The sequence below is a fragment of the Calypte anna genome, chromosome 10 (assembly GCF_003957555.1).
Source record: "Calypte anna isolate BGI_N300 chromosome 10, bCalAnn1_v1.p, whole genome shotgun sequence".
Classification (NCBI taxonomy): Eukaryota; Metazoa; Chordata; class Aves; order Apodiformes; family Trochilidae; genus Calypte; species Calypte anna.
The window spans coordinates 272,609-287,756 of NC_044256.1; the positions used below are offsets into that span (position 1 = coordinate 272,609).

Here is a 15,148-nt window from a genome sequence, read left to right on the forward strand (position 1 = left end):
CCGGGAAGCCATTGATTAAAACCTTGTCTGGAGCTTGTTTCCTGAATTGCTGAGTTAAAGCCTATTTGATCTCTCTTGGTTTTGAATCAGCAATATTTTTCTGTATGGGCAAGAATTTGCACTCGCTTTGATCCCCAAGAGATTTGCTTTGGCATTGCAGGGGCTACATTTCTGTTGCTTTGTGAGTGAAAAAGAAAATGTCTTGTTGAGTGCTGCAGTGTTCCAGATTTGCTGAACTGTCATGTTGTGAGACTTGCAGAAGAGACAACAAACTGTAGATGGCTGCCTGAAGAGGAGCCTTACATGATATGTGCTATGTATTGCAGAGAATATTGACATTTAGTATTTGTTAGGATAATAAGTACAGAAAATTCAGAGCCAGACAAATGAAACTAATTGCTCTATGGATTTTCTTTTATTTTTTTTATTTCAAGGATTTTAAAGATTAGTAATATTTTACACTGCTTGGTGACATATAACAGTCCAAGATGAATGGCTGAAATGAAAAATAAAAGGTGGAAACTTCAGCAGTAAAGTCCTGCTCATCCCCTATAGCATATAATAAAAGGAGGGGAGAGGGGCTTAAAAAAGCGATGTGATAGAAACGTGTATATGACTGTGTAGAGGAAACAATGCCCTTTCTTGGCTTTGGATAGAAATGGTTTTCATTTTTAATTGCACACTTCTCTGCTGGAGCAGTTGATTGGGCTGTCTTACACTAGGACAAAACATGATAGCAGGGAGAAACCCTCCTGGGTCTTGACCTTCATCATGAGGTCAAGAGACCCAGAGACCGATTTTTCTGGTATGACAGTGGCCGTGATTGTTTTCCAGCTTTATCCAACCAAAGATGCTGAGATGGCTAGAGAAATGGTCTTGAGATTTAATATTACTCACTGAAATATTCCCCCATGTTTGGGGAGAATGTTAAAAAAATTAATTAAAAAGCCTTCAAACAATGTATGTGATAAAAACACAAAAAAACCCCCACCTCCTCCAAACTTTATTCAGTGAAGGAAAGAAAAAGCAGTGGAAGCTAGACCTGTTTGTGTCTTTGAATGCCAGCCTCTTTCCAAATCTTGTTGGATAACTCAGGAATTTCAGGAGGTCATAGTCAGGCTTTCAAATCCCTGTTTTGTTCTATGCTACAACAAATCCTTTCAGTCCTGTTGCTCACCTGTTCTCATCCTACACTTGGTTTTGGTTTGCAGCAATGCTTCTTTGAGGAAAGTGAGTAATTCCTTGTTAATTGTTGCAAGGTTTTCTAATTATCCTTGCAGCATGGCTTATCTGCCAGGGTTGTATTGCCACTGAGCAATATTTAGCAGCATACAGAGGCTTGTGTACTCTGTGGGCTTGTGTGCTCTGAACATCTGCACTCATGGAACATGTTCTTCAGGCTTTTGCTTGAGGTCAGTGAAATAAGGCTGCTTGGGGAGTCAATATGTACCAGAGTTTTTCAGTACAGCTCAAGGTAATAATTTATACCAAGGAAGAATCACAGTGGCAAGAACAATGACAGCCCTTAAATATGAATTTGTGCTTTGAGGTTATGTACAGAGTGCCTGTCCCAAAGGACAGGTCTTTGGGAAAGCACAGCTCAGGTTCCTTCCTTTGATCTTGGTTTTCATTGTCGATGATGAAGCAAAACCTCCATGCGTCGTGGCTGGGAGCACTGTGGTGGGGATGGCCCTTCTCTGGGTTATTTTGCGTTCTAAGAGAAATCTGGAATCTGCCTGCTGAGACTTGCAGCTCCCCTTGGGCAGTACCTGTACAATATCAAGTTTTCATGACCACTTACAGATTTACTACTGGGGTTTTAGCCTCCCCTTTTGTAGCCCTTCTGCTGGTACTGGGCACTGCAGATTGCTTTCACATCACCTGCTGGGAGATATGGATACTCCTCTTCTTCCCAAAAAAGGGATCTTGATGATGTTAAATACATATTTTTAATATCTTTTTTCCTTTTTATATCTATTCTAATTTTATTTTGCCACCAGTGATGGGTTTCACAGTGTGATCTGTGATCTTCATCATCTGCTTGGGTGCACCAAAGGAAACCAAGGTAAAGGGCACATCTCATGGCCCTGTGATTGCAACTAACACCCAATGGCATCAATACATGACAAAAAGTAAAACCTGGACAAAAGCTTTGGCAAGAGAGAAATATGGGTGTTGGACATGGGTGCTTGAGAAGCAAAACCCATTTCAATGCAGAGCAGGAATAATTTACATTCATGTTTTTTCTTCTCTCTTTCAGGCTGTGACTGTGCGAAACTCCATGGCTAAATCGTTGTACAGTGCCCTATTTGACTGGATAGTGTTCAGAATTAACCATGCACTCCTCAACTCAAAGGACATGGAGGAAAACACCAAGGTAAGGTCTCACCATCCTTTTGGCCACACTGTTGTGTTTTTAAAATCGGTAATAGGAGGATAAAATTAAATTATTTGAGTGTCCCAATGGAACATTTTTTAGCATCAAGTTAATTTCTCCTCAGGTAATATTTTAGACATCTTTATTTTAAGTGGTGTTTGCTGACCTGGGAAGGGTGAAGCACCTTGAATAATGTATCCTCCAAGTGGCTAGTGGAGAGGTTTTGTTGTGGCCACAAAAACCTGTTTTCCCACTCCCTCCAGGAGCAACACCAAATGATTTTCCCCCCTTGTATGTAAAACTATAGATCCATATATCATTGAGGGGGAAATTGGGAAATTCAGCTAACAGGAGAGGAATTTTGATGAAGTTGCTGCATAAAAATAATTAGAAAACATGAGTGAGCTGTAGTGTTGTTAGGTGCTGAGATAGCACATATCTGACCAACAGGAAAGTGAGATTAGGGGGGAAAAAAAGGTCATAATGGGAAGAGTGAAGCTGGCCCAGTACCAAACCATTTTTCCAGGGAATTGATGGGAAGGATTACATGATGTTTCCTGCAGTGATGGGGCTGGATGCCATGACCAAGGACATCCTCTCCAAAATCAATCTTGTGTTCATCTATGCTCATCACAACGAGGGGATGCTGACCCAAAAAGCACAGCTGTCCAGACGTGTCCATGCAGGCACGTGCTTGCAGCTCACCAGTGACCCTGGTCTTGGGAATTTTGGGCACAGGCCAGCAGTGTGTGTGTTTGGAGGGGTTGGTTGTACATCCCAGCTGAAGCTGCAGCTGCCAAAAGGAGGATTGTTTTGTTAAGTGCTAACATTACATTTGAGTTACACCACAAGACCAAAGCTGGAGGGCTTTGTGACATAGCTCATCCTTTATTTAACTCCACAGAAGGGCTTGTGGAATGAAATTATAGACTGCAAATAAATATAGACACAAATAAAATTTGGTAATATGCTTTTCTGACAAGAAGGGTTGTTAAGGTGGGTAACATCCAGTGTCTCTTCTGACTGCCCGTGTTTCCTCACCCTCTGTTTAACTTTTTTACCAAAAACATTGTGTTCTTTCCTGATTTTTTTTAAATCCAACTCATCATAAGTTTTGCCTGGGGGAAGAAACATCCACAGCTGTTGGCGTGTTTGGTGAAGCAGAAAAGGTGAATTCATTTTGAAGAGGAAATGCATCTCCAATACTAATTAATCATTTTTTAATGATCCAATGATTTTTAAACAGTATTATCTGTTCCATAATATTTCGATAGAAAATCAGACTAGGATACTATTGCTTGCTTGGTCAGCATGTCTGGAATAGCAGGGCACAGCAGTAGATGTTTACGGGCCATTAGACTTGGGTTCCCAACCTCAAATCTCAGCAGGTAAGAGCCGGAACAGCCCAAATTCGTGCTGTTTCCCAGCATCACTGCTGCATATTAACCCTTTGCTCCCTCCAGCCCAAATTGTGCAGCGTAATGACCTCCCCCTTGCCTGTCTCCCTCTGTCGTCTCATGTTCTCCCAGTTCCAGTTTTCTGACCCTTGCTTTTTTTTTTTTTTTTTTTTTCTTTTTTCTTTTTCTTTCTTTTTTTTTTCCTCAAATCACATAGTGTAGCAGTATGATCCAGGTCAGGCAGCCAGTGCCTGAAGCATGCGCTGCCCTTGCCCAAGAGCAGATCCACCTCTGCTGGCAAACACCCAGGACCTGGAGCTTCAGGAATGTGCAGGCTCAGAGCAGCAGTGAGATCCAGCCAAGGCAATCCTGGGCTGTATGCCTGCCAGGTTTTTAGAGAAGGCAGGGAACAAAATACCAAGAATTACATACTTCTAGAGACAGGAAATGTGGTTAGGTTTCTCCTCCTCCATGAATGTGCGTTGGTTTTCACAAGTCCCTGAGAAGTGATGCAGTTGCACAAATCCTACCTGTTTTGTGGGTAGAGAGGTTAAATTAAGAGTTGATGCTGCAGAGAGCATCCTCGTGAAACGTTGACAAGCCAATTTTCTCTGGAGTTGTTTTACACCGTCACCTCCTTACCCCTTCTCTTTTTAGTCTTAATTTAGGTCATTCCAGCACAGAGGGATGAGAAATGCCTCCCTGGACTGGGCAGGGCTGGAAATAGCTGCTTCTTTGTCCTCAAGGAATAACCTTGCTGCCAGCAAGTGGTTGAGCATTCCAGGCTCTATGGCTGCCACTGGGTTTGCTCTGCATGCTGTGGAAACACGTGCAGCCGTCTGAGTCTCCCCAAGTCCTTTTGCTGTCACAAAGCAGCATTGCCCCAGCCACTTGGACAGCTCTTTTAACCAAATCTCCTGCTCAGCCAAACTGGTGGAGGATATAAAGGTCATGGGTGCAGATGGTGTTTGGTCAGGAGGACTTTTATAGCTCCTTACTCTGGTGGAGTTGGTGGTTTGGTGGTAGGAAGACCTTGGTCCTAAAAAGTTCCTAAAAGTGGAACAATGGGAATGGAGACAATTTTCTTATCCCAATATGTGTCTTTATTTGATATCACCAGCAAGGAGAAGATCAAAAGATGAAGCTGGGTAAAAAACCACAAAAAACCAGGCTGTTGTCCTTCCACTTGTTTTTTTTCCAGCAAGTCTTTGGAAGATGTAAATCAGATCTTCGATATCCAAATGTAGTAAAATGTACAGTGAATTATTTTGGGGAATTACAGTGGGATTTGGCTTATCTTGCTTGCTGACAGGTTTCAGTGCACGTTATTTCTGAACCAAGTTCTAAATAAGTTGTTTGATACTGTGTGTTTGATGCTCATAGCAGTGCTACTGGGTATCAGCTTCACTCTGACTCCCTTTTCCTCCATCTTCTCTCCACCACTTTCAGCTTCTTCTGTGTTACCATGATCTACAACAGGCTCTCTGAAATTTGACCTTTATTAATGAGGTCAGAGACACTCTCTCCTCTTGAGGACTAGATTACTGAACCTCAGAGAGTCTCTTATTTAATTCCTCTTCTGTAAATTAGGTTAGGAATTGTTAGAAGTCCGTCTCGTTGCTTAAGTGATGATACAGTGTAGATTGTGGTGGACCAAAAGACATTTCTTCCAAGGGTTGGTTGTTTTTTAAGTTTTTCCCATTTTGGTTCCTGTGAAGTGTCTTAATTTCTGCCTACATAGCCCCACTGCTATCTTGAGACAAGGCTCTGCTTACCTGCTGATGCTGGTGAATGTGAATTCATGTCCACAAGAGGAATTCATTTAAATTAATGGCTGGGAAGAAAACACATGGTTGAATTCATGAAGAATTCATGTCTGTGATGAAAAATCACTCTAATTTAATCAACAAGTTAATCCTCAGCTGTCTGACCTGAAGCAGAGGGAAGAATTGCTGAGCAGGCACCAGCTTTAATGAGCATCTGTTCATTATTTGTAGGTCCCAACTTCCAAATTCATAGCAAGTCACTGCCTCTGACTTTATATAATAGCCATGCTGTCTGTTATAGTGATGTAGGTTGGAGTAGTCCTTTTAGTTTTAGTGGTGATGAGGTTTTGTTTGGGTTTTTTTTAGAGTATTTGTTTTTCAATATTGTAAAAAAACCAAAAGAAACCCATACTTTTTTTAAAAAAAAAAAAGAATATAAAAAAAGAATTATAATAGAAAATATTTTTTCTCAGAATTTGAAACATTTGTGATTGCCAAAAAAAAAATAGTCCTCGATGATGGAATGACATCACCAGTGTGCATTCGAGGCGACATAAATCAGCTCCAACAATTGCTGTTTATTGGTGGTTTGGGAATTGAAGAAGACATGAATGTAGCTTCAACACCATCATTTGCTGAAAGCCCTTAAGACTCCTGCTAAGGGTTTAAAGGGATGTTTTTTTAGGTAACCATGAGGTCATTTTTATTAACTCAAAGGGGACGTGATTCCTAACCTAGGGTTTGCCCAAATTTTAAAAATCCTTGTAAATGGACACTTCTAAATACAGGAATTTTGCAGTAAAATTGATTTTAAGTAAAGCAGTCACCCACTGCTGGATTGTCTGGGCTGCCTACTTGTTAATTTTAAATGTTAGTTTTGATGAAAGAATGACACTGACACATAAGCTGGATTTGGCAAATTGGAGTCTAAATTGTATTACATGTTTTCCTGCTTTCTTTGTGGCACTTTTCAAAGGGTGACTTTGAAACTGAGAAATTAGAAGACTGGTAAAGGTAAAATTTCTTCGATTATTTTATTGAATATGGAACTGAAAACTTAGTCCTAGAATGATCCAGATTCTGGTCCTCTTTTAAGCAGTTTAGCATAATAATTTAAATATACATACTTCAAGGGAAATCATATTTATTTCACCTTGCTATAAGGAATGTCCCTGTGCTGGTAGATTGATGCTGCTTTATAATGGGGGTGGGGGAAAAGAAAAAATTATATATATATATATATATATATATAAATGAGGGGGGGTTTGGCCAGAAAGGCAAAAAAAATAGCCCTACATCTCAGATTTAAAAGTTTTACCCATTTAAAGACATTGACCTCTTTCTTTCAGGAGCTCTGTGCTGCTTCCTCCTATAACAGAGGGCAATCGACCTGATTCACCACAGAGCTCTGCCCTCATTCCTCTGGCATGAAACTCTGCAAACCAACTCTTGCATCTTAAAATTTGTATTCAGGAGTTGTCCACATAGTCAGTGGTGTGAGAAAAATACTGTTTTTCCTTGTGTAACATCTGTGGCAGAATTAACCATCCACCTCTTCTATGGTTTGACACCCGTAGTGAATTTCTTAAATACAGATTATTTCTTACAGTTCCTGGCTGAGTTTATTTGATTTGGAATGTCAGCAAAAAAATTGTAAAAATTTCAAAATACTTTGTTTTTTAAGAGGATACTTTTATAACTGAAATAGCAAAATTTTTCCTATATAAAACTCCTGTATTTTGCTTGATGAGTTTATTTGCATGCACACATTAAAATACATTCTGTAGAAGTTTCAACACATTAAATGAACCAGCGTTGAAAGAAGGTTTGGGGTATTTTTTCCTCAACTAATTCTTGTTAAATTATGTTTGTGAAATCTCAAAAACCTTGTTTTGTTTAAGTGTTCAGTTGTGGCAGGGACTTAACTATTTCCACAGAGCATTAGTGAAAGCCAGTGTCAGTTATTCCATAGGGATTCTGGAAGTGTGTACATTTTCTCTTTTAAGTCCTGATTTTCTGTAGTGCAATAGAGGCTTTTATCCAGAGTAATTTTCAGGAGCTCTTGTGGGTTGGAGGGAGAAGCTTGCACAGCGTTGGGGTTGGGATTTGCTTTCAGAAGGGTGATGTGAACGGGGCATCAGTGTCATGGATGAGAAAAAGGCACTTTGTCCTGTTGATGTCACCACTTTCTCTATATGAAATATAGGTAAAATGTGACCTAATTATTCCAAGTGTTACAGAAGAATTCTTACTGAAATCTATTTAAAAAAAAAAAAAGATGAAGCAGAAGGTTTCTGGCTGTTAGGCTGGCATTTAATGAATACATCTGTGAACAATAGGGTTGCCCCTTCCATTGAGAGAAGCAGGAGGAGGAGGCTTGACCCTTGGGAAGTAGCAAGTGAGAGCAAATCCCTCTGCCAGGCTCAGTCCTTGGTCTCATGGCTTCCTAATTTCCATCTTCTGGTCAAATGGCTCTTTCTCATGGGCGTTTTGCCAAATGATGCAAACTTCTGGGAAGCTGGCCAAGGACCTTCAGTAGCAGTCCTTGTCATGGCTGAAAGGTGATGAAGAGGTAAAGAGTCTGGCCCTGGAACAGGAAAAAAATCCTGGATGAAGAATATAGTAGCCAAAGATCTCTTGGGAAAATTAGTTATAATCGTGTCGTTGTGATTGCATTTTTGTTTTTAATACTTTTTTCACTCATTCTAGTAGCCAAAGTCTGTATCATGCAGAGCTTCAGCTCCCAAGCCGGGTGGCTGGCCTGCCCACAGCAGCTCTCTCTGTTCTAGCCGTAGGTGGTTCCCTGGTCAGGAGTTGAGCACAGAAGGAATATTTTCCTCCCACGTTATGTTCTCTGTTGAAAATGCACGAGCTGTGGTGTAGAGAAACTTGTGGGTAAGCTGGTTTATATTTCTGGCAGTGGAGTTAGGAAGGTAGTCATATGAAATCCAGAGTGCAGATAAGACCAATAAGATTAAAGCAGGGGTGCCTGGCAGCTCTCAGGTTCTTGTGAAGTGACACTTTCCTTTCTCCTCCCTGCTTGAGGTTTTGTTCATTTCACCAGTGCAAATGTTTTTACTTTGCTTAATATTTTTCTTTAATTAATGGTAACACATGAATACAGTCCATGTATAAGCAAGATGGCTTTGGTTATAACCCAAAGTATGGTTTGCTAACAAACTGCTGGCAGAGCTGTCCATGCATGTGTCCTTCAGACTCTTCACTCCTTTTCTGATGAGCACAGGCTTGCTAGATGGATGAGCTCTCCAGAAAAAGTCATGTACAGGTTTGGAAGCTGCACGTGAAATTAAACCTACTTAAGCCTGGGTTTTGCCTAAGCTCCCTGTGTCAATCAGGTTCATCTGCTGGCTCATCCCCACCTCCCTTTGTTTACCATATTTGTCCACCAAGCAGAGGGCTCAGAGTGCTGAGTGATCAATTCTCACAGAAAACAGTACCTACACAAAGGAGAAAGGTCCACATTTCTACTCCAATTAAGGGAAGAAAGGATGGTCCTGAGCCAGGGAGTGATGGGTTGTGCTTGCTTGCAGACCAATGTACACGTGGCCAGTGGGCTACTGTTTGCCCCTTGCCTGACTGGTGTGGAAGGAGTGAGGGTGGCCTGGGAGGAGAGGAGGGGTCCAGGAGGCTGCAAAGCAGCTATGAATTCATAGTAGTGTTGGCCTCCTTTTGCCAGCATAGTAAACCTGGGTGCACCCATGTCTTGATAACCATCTCAGAAAGTTAGAAGAGAGACCAAACAGGGTTAAGGCTCTTCAGTTTTGAGAAAGGATGGGGTGAGATACTGTTGAGGTTTATGAAACCATCAAAGTTGTGGGAAAAAAATCAATTTACAACTGTAACTCACCATACTGGGTATGGATTTAGTAAAAGAAAAGACTTCTCTGTTGGTAACTTCTAGAAGCTAGCCTGAGAGTTGTGATGAACCCTAGTGTCAGTGGGTTAAAAAAAAAATTGGATGTGTATATCTTTATACATCTCTTGGCTGTGCAGTAAAGGGACACAGATGTACCTCTCCCCCTCCATCCTCCTGAAACCATGGGTGTTGGTAGAAAAGGGTGATAGACCACAGAAGAATTATGCTGACATACCCAGGGTGGGATGTCCTGCTGCTATGGTTGGACATGCTGAGCTGGGAAAATGGTTGGGCTGGTCCTGCAGAGAATGTCTCATGTCTTGGTGACTGGGGCAGGGATGGCTGTGCCAGAGCACAGGGCCCTGGGACAACATCCATTGGAAATGAGGCTTGGTTCCCTTCCCAACCAAGGGACCTTTCTTCAAGGTAAGCAGTAGCCAAGTCTTCAAAGGGCACAGAAAGGAGGGAAAGTGAACTCCTGGGTCATTAGGTTAGAAAAAGAGCTTTTGTTTTATTTACTCAACAGCTCTGTTGCTGAAGTTTTTAATTATGAAGGAACCTGGCCCAGGAGGTGGTTTTGAGCCCCCCCCTTTCAGCTTCATTACTATTTTTGCATTATTTTACATCCCCTTCAGTAAGGTGAGAATGACCCAACATTCCAAAAATCAGTCTGTCTGGGTTCTAGTTCTCTGTAGGTGACATTCATCTGATGTTGGTATTTTATATTTGATGTTATTTTAATTGTACCCAGGCTTATTTTCCTTGGTTGTAATGGATTCTTTCTGTGCAAACCTGTGCTGTGCAGGTGACTCTTTGAAAAGCTTGCGGCGTTTTTGCTTACACACCCTGTATTCACCTTGTAGGCATGTTTCTGTGGAGTGTTTTCTTGGTGGTAGCCTTTTCTTACCCCAATCCTATCCCCATTTTCTCCCTCAAAAGAAAAACACTGACTTAGATCCAATACAGTAATTTGGAACTGGATTCAGGTCTCTTCAAAGATGGCAATTTGTCTATAAACTAAAAAAAAACAAACCCAAAACCTCACAACTCTAAAAGGACTTTTCTTGTAGGAAAAGGCCATTTGTCAGGGTAACTAAAGTTACATGTTTTTTCTCTGATGTAGGTGAAGTCTTCCAGATGGCATAGTATCAACAGTTCCAGTAAAAATTAAAAGTCCTGAATTAAGCATGTTTAATTCTGTTTGTGTGTTTTAGATTAGGTACTGCGTACAAACAATCCATTTACTTTATGTGATTTTATTCTAATCTGCATTTTTACTTTTCTTGCAGACTTTATCCATTGGAGTACTTGATATTTTTGGGTTTGAAGACTATGAAAATAATAGTTTTGAGCAATTCTGCATTAACTTCGCCAACGAGCGCTTGCAACACTACTTTAACCAACACATTTTCAAACTTGAACAGGTATGTCTGGAAAGATTATGCCTCTGATTCCAATAAGCGTTGACTTGAGTTTGGTGGTGCTTATAAGGTTCCTAAATTGCCCCTTTAATTTCTGTATGTTAAAGAGTATACACTCAATAATTCAAATTTAGCTTTAAATTCGCTCACCTTGTAATTTACTGCTACCTGTAAAATAAAATCCAATCAGAGATTTGCAGGTTTTAAAGAAAAAATCTGGGTTACAAATATCCTCAAACATCATGAAGAACTTAACCATTGCTCTTCTGTCTCTTTTCATGCATGCTGAGAGGGCTGAGCTGTGGGCAATTTTTTTCCTGCTTTTGGCTGGACTTGCTGCTATGTCATTTAATATCATATTAAAGTTATTTTTCAGCATCGGTTGAAAATACCACTCCAGTATTCTGGTGGCTTTTTGCTTTCTAGTGTTAATTTGTAGGGAGGGAGGATTGCCACACTCATACATGTTCTGCAGGGGCAGACTTGAAGTCTTTATGACCTCCAGTAGCCTTGGCAGATTAGGAGAGGTTGAACTTTAAGCTTTGCTTTAGATTTGCTAAGACTGTGTGTTGCTTTCCAGCCTCAAAGTAATGTGTTGCAATTGAGATAACAGCAATACAGGCCATAATTTATCAGGTAACATGTATGCCAAAATGGCATGGTCTATTAATTATGATGGGAGGAGGCTTCTCCAAACATCATTTGTTATCTGAGAGCAAGCAGGACAAGAAAACTGCTCAAGTATATGATGTTTCATGGATGTACAACATATAATTGGGCTGTATAATGGAGTAAATATGTGACAGACCTTTAAAATGCCTTTTTTAATGCCAGTCTGCATGCCCTCCCTTGAGGTGATATTCTTCTTTGGGTGAAGAAAAGGGAAATCCTCCTTATCATTGGTTTCAGTAGAGCTGGTATTTGATGTGCTGTGCTCTGAGGCCTGAGTCCAGCTGAGATCAGAGAATTAAACCAGCCCTTCCCAGAAACCCTGGTAGTTTCTTTTTGTGGTTGTTTGGTTTTGGATTTTTTTTTTCTTCTATCTGTGCAGCATTATAAAAGATCTCAAAAGTCAGAAAGGGAAATCTCCTTGTATATGAGGATGGTCAAAAATAAGCATTGTAGCCCTGAGTGGATCACTTTGGGGATGTTTGTCTAAGGTTTGATATTTCCTTGTTAACTCTCTCATTTTTGGACAAGAATGTGGAGCAGAGCTGCTGAAACCTATTTTATTTCAGTTTTGTAGCTGGTCTTTGATGAACCCTACTCAATAGATGCCTGAAGAAGTTACTGAGAAAACTTGGTGTATTTCTAGAAACAGGGTTTTTTTACCATTGTCCACCATAAGAAGGCAAAATAAAAGACTTGCTAAGCAAATACAGCTAGGTTTTTCTGAATAACTTTTGAGAACGGACTTGAGGAGAACATACCCTTCTTGAAAGCTGGAGAAAGAGGTGATACTTTGATGAGGTGGGATTTCAGGGCACTTGGGTGTTGGCAGCCTCCATTAGCTTTGCAGGAGGCAAGATGCTGCCAGCCATAAAGAAATTCCCTTGCTTGGAGGAGGATTTCTTAGAAGGTCAGTGCTTCTCCCCAAGCCCAGGGTAAATGCAGAGCTCCTGCTTGCTCTCTGTTTCTCCTTGGACCTGCTTATAACCAGTGGCCTAATTAGCTTTCTCCTGCAAAGCTATCAAGCACATGAAGTCAGTAAAGTCATTATTTGCCATATGGAGGAGAGGAGAGGTTGTGGAGCAATCTGATTGCAAAGGGCTCCTTCCAGTTCTTCATGCCAGAGCACATCATCCACCTGAGGCTGGAGCACTGCAAACTCTGCTGGAGTACAATTCCATTGTCTCTGCATTGTTTGCTTTCTATAAACCTAAGTAAGCTGTACAGCTGCAGGAGTGCCAGTCCTTGGGTGAATTATTTGTATGGTTTTATCACTTACTTTTCCTTTTCTTGCCATTACCTGCTGCATGAGGAGGAGTAGGGGGGAAAACTGATGATACACACTCATATCTCATGTCTTTAGACTATCCTTCCTTCCTAGCTGGCCCAAAGATTGTCCTGCGTTTTAATGAGAGTTGCCCTGAAGACTTGGTTGTTAATACTGTGTTTCAAAATATCCTAATAGTTATATTACTTTGAGCTGTGAATTTATCTGAGATGTCTGTGGCTTCTCTGTGTCTAGAGATAGGCTGCTTGGATGTCCAAAGTTTGTAGGAGCCTGGACATATATAGCTGAGGTAATTTGATGCTTCTGCAAAAAGAAATGATGAATTGAAGTATTGGCTAAGGATTTTTCTTAAAATTTGTGTGCACGGTCAGTATTTAGCCATGATGTAATTGTTGCTGTGGTGTACTGCTGGTGTTATGGAAACCAACATACCTACTGTAAAGTCATCTCAAAGATGCATGACTTTATTTTCACCTTTATTTTCTTAAATTTTTTTTTCTTGGTGAAACCTAATACAATGTGCTTTGCAAACCTGTTTTTAAACCTTCTGTCTGAAGTCAATGCTATTTCCAGAGGTTTGCAAACAGGCAGCTGAGGCTTCCTCAGGGAGTCTGGCTTCACCCTGATACCCTGACAAATACAGGGGCTGCCCTGCTGGTCTCCAAGAGCCTGCAAAAGTCTTTGCAGTAGCAACTGGCTCTATTTGAGCCAGCCATTAGAATAAGGACAATGCATTGCTGCCCATGTTTTGCAGAAAAATAGGAGAAAGCAAAAAATGGTAAACAGTGGAGTTCTGCCTTGGATAAAAAAGGTTATTGTAGTTTGGTTCCTTGTTTCTTCTAAACCAGCTGTTCTGGATGACTCATGGGAACATCCTGTAGTAGATGATGGAAGAGTACAAGAAAGATCAACCCTAGCCAGGCAGTAAAAGCCAGGATCATAAATCCTGGTCTATATAGGCAAACTCTTGGCTTTGAGATGGTAATGATCTATGTATTAATCTAGAACAACTGCTATTTCAGGAACTGTAAGTTAAATACAGCATCCTCCATCATGTAGCAGGGGTGGTTTTCTCCTCCCTGTGTATCTCACAGGTTTATGGGGAGGAGGTTGGATGAGAGGAACTGGTGGCTGCAAACACTGCCTGGTGCGGTGCTTGCTCTGGGCAGCAGGAGGATGGAGCATCCTTCACCAGGCTCCATGCAAAGTGCAGATACCTTCAGCTCTTCCAGGCAGCACGGGCTCATCCCTCCCTTGACCTGGTGACTTCAGGCAAGAAATCCCTGTATCTCTTTGACTCACAAGGTGCTATCAGAGCATCACACCTCGGTGTGATTCTCTGCTCCATCCCCATGTCCTCCTTGAGTGACCTCCTCTGCAGAGCAGATAAGGCCAGTTTAGAGCATTGCACAAAATAGTTTCCATGCCACAGCCATTGCTGCTTCTTTTCTTCCCCATTTTCTACCTTTTGTTTACCCACCAAACCTTAATTTTGAGGACATCCTTTTATTGTTTAAAAATACAGATGAATAACCAAGGTTGAAACTGGAAAAAAAAAAACCCAAGCCACATTATACTATTTGGAAGTTGACCAACTGGCATGAGCTCAAGTGTTGAGCAAAGTCTGTTTTCTGGTGGGGTCCCCAGTGAGTTTGATATCCTAGCCAGCAAACTTCAGCCTGCTCAGATAGATAAACTTCATTTCATGAAGATAGCACCTCTTGTGAAGTGTTTGCTCTGTAAATAATTAGGGAGGTTTTTAGGTTTTACTGGTCTCGTGTAATAGGTGGAAAAATCTGACAGTCTGGACTAAATCATGGACATTTTAACAATTTGGTCATCACAGTAGGAGTGAATTAATTTTAAAAAGCATCAGTTTGTTGCTGGACAGGGTGATAGGTGGTTTATTTAGTCTGTGAAATGGCTGCAATGTTTTAAAAAGCATCTTGGATATATAGGCTTTCTCATGCTGTGCTGCTCTGTCTCCATTTTATTTAGAGAAAATATGAAAAGTGAGAGCATGAGCTATATAGAAATACAAACATTTAAAACAGGAAAATTGAAATACAGAAAAAGAAAATAGGACATTTAAAATATAGAAAATTAAAATATGAAAATTCAAAGTAAATTGAAAGTAAACTAATTGTAATGAAACTAAAATTAATACATTAAAATAAACAAAATAAACAATAAACTATGAAAACAGAATCTCTGTCCTATTGCTTGGAGCACTGACCTCCTGGAGTGAGGAGTTTTTTGTCTCTCATCACTGATTAGGCTTGAATGCCTCTTTATTGCCTCTGAAGACAACAGCCAACCATCAGAAGTCAACTGTAGCAAACTGGGAGGCTCA

The 15,148-nt window shown here is 40.7% G+C and overlaps 1 protein-coding gene across 1 annotated transcript in view; it reads left to right on the forward strand.

The window, feature by feature from the left end:
• MYO9A (myosin IXA) overlaps positions 1 to 15,148 on the forward strand; it is a 165,339-nt gene that overhangs the window by 96,174 nt on the left and 54,017 nt on the right. The window contains exons 10-11 of the mRNA XM_030457120.1: positions 2,261 to 2,377; positions 10,707 to 10,841. Coding sequence (XP_030312980.1) covers positions 2,261 to 2,377; positions 10,707 to 10,841 — 252 coding nt within the window. The remainder of the gene's footprint in view (positions 1 to 2,260; positions 2,378 to 10,706; positions 10,842 to 15,148) is intronic.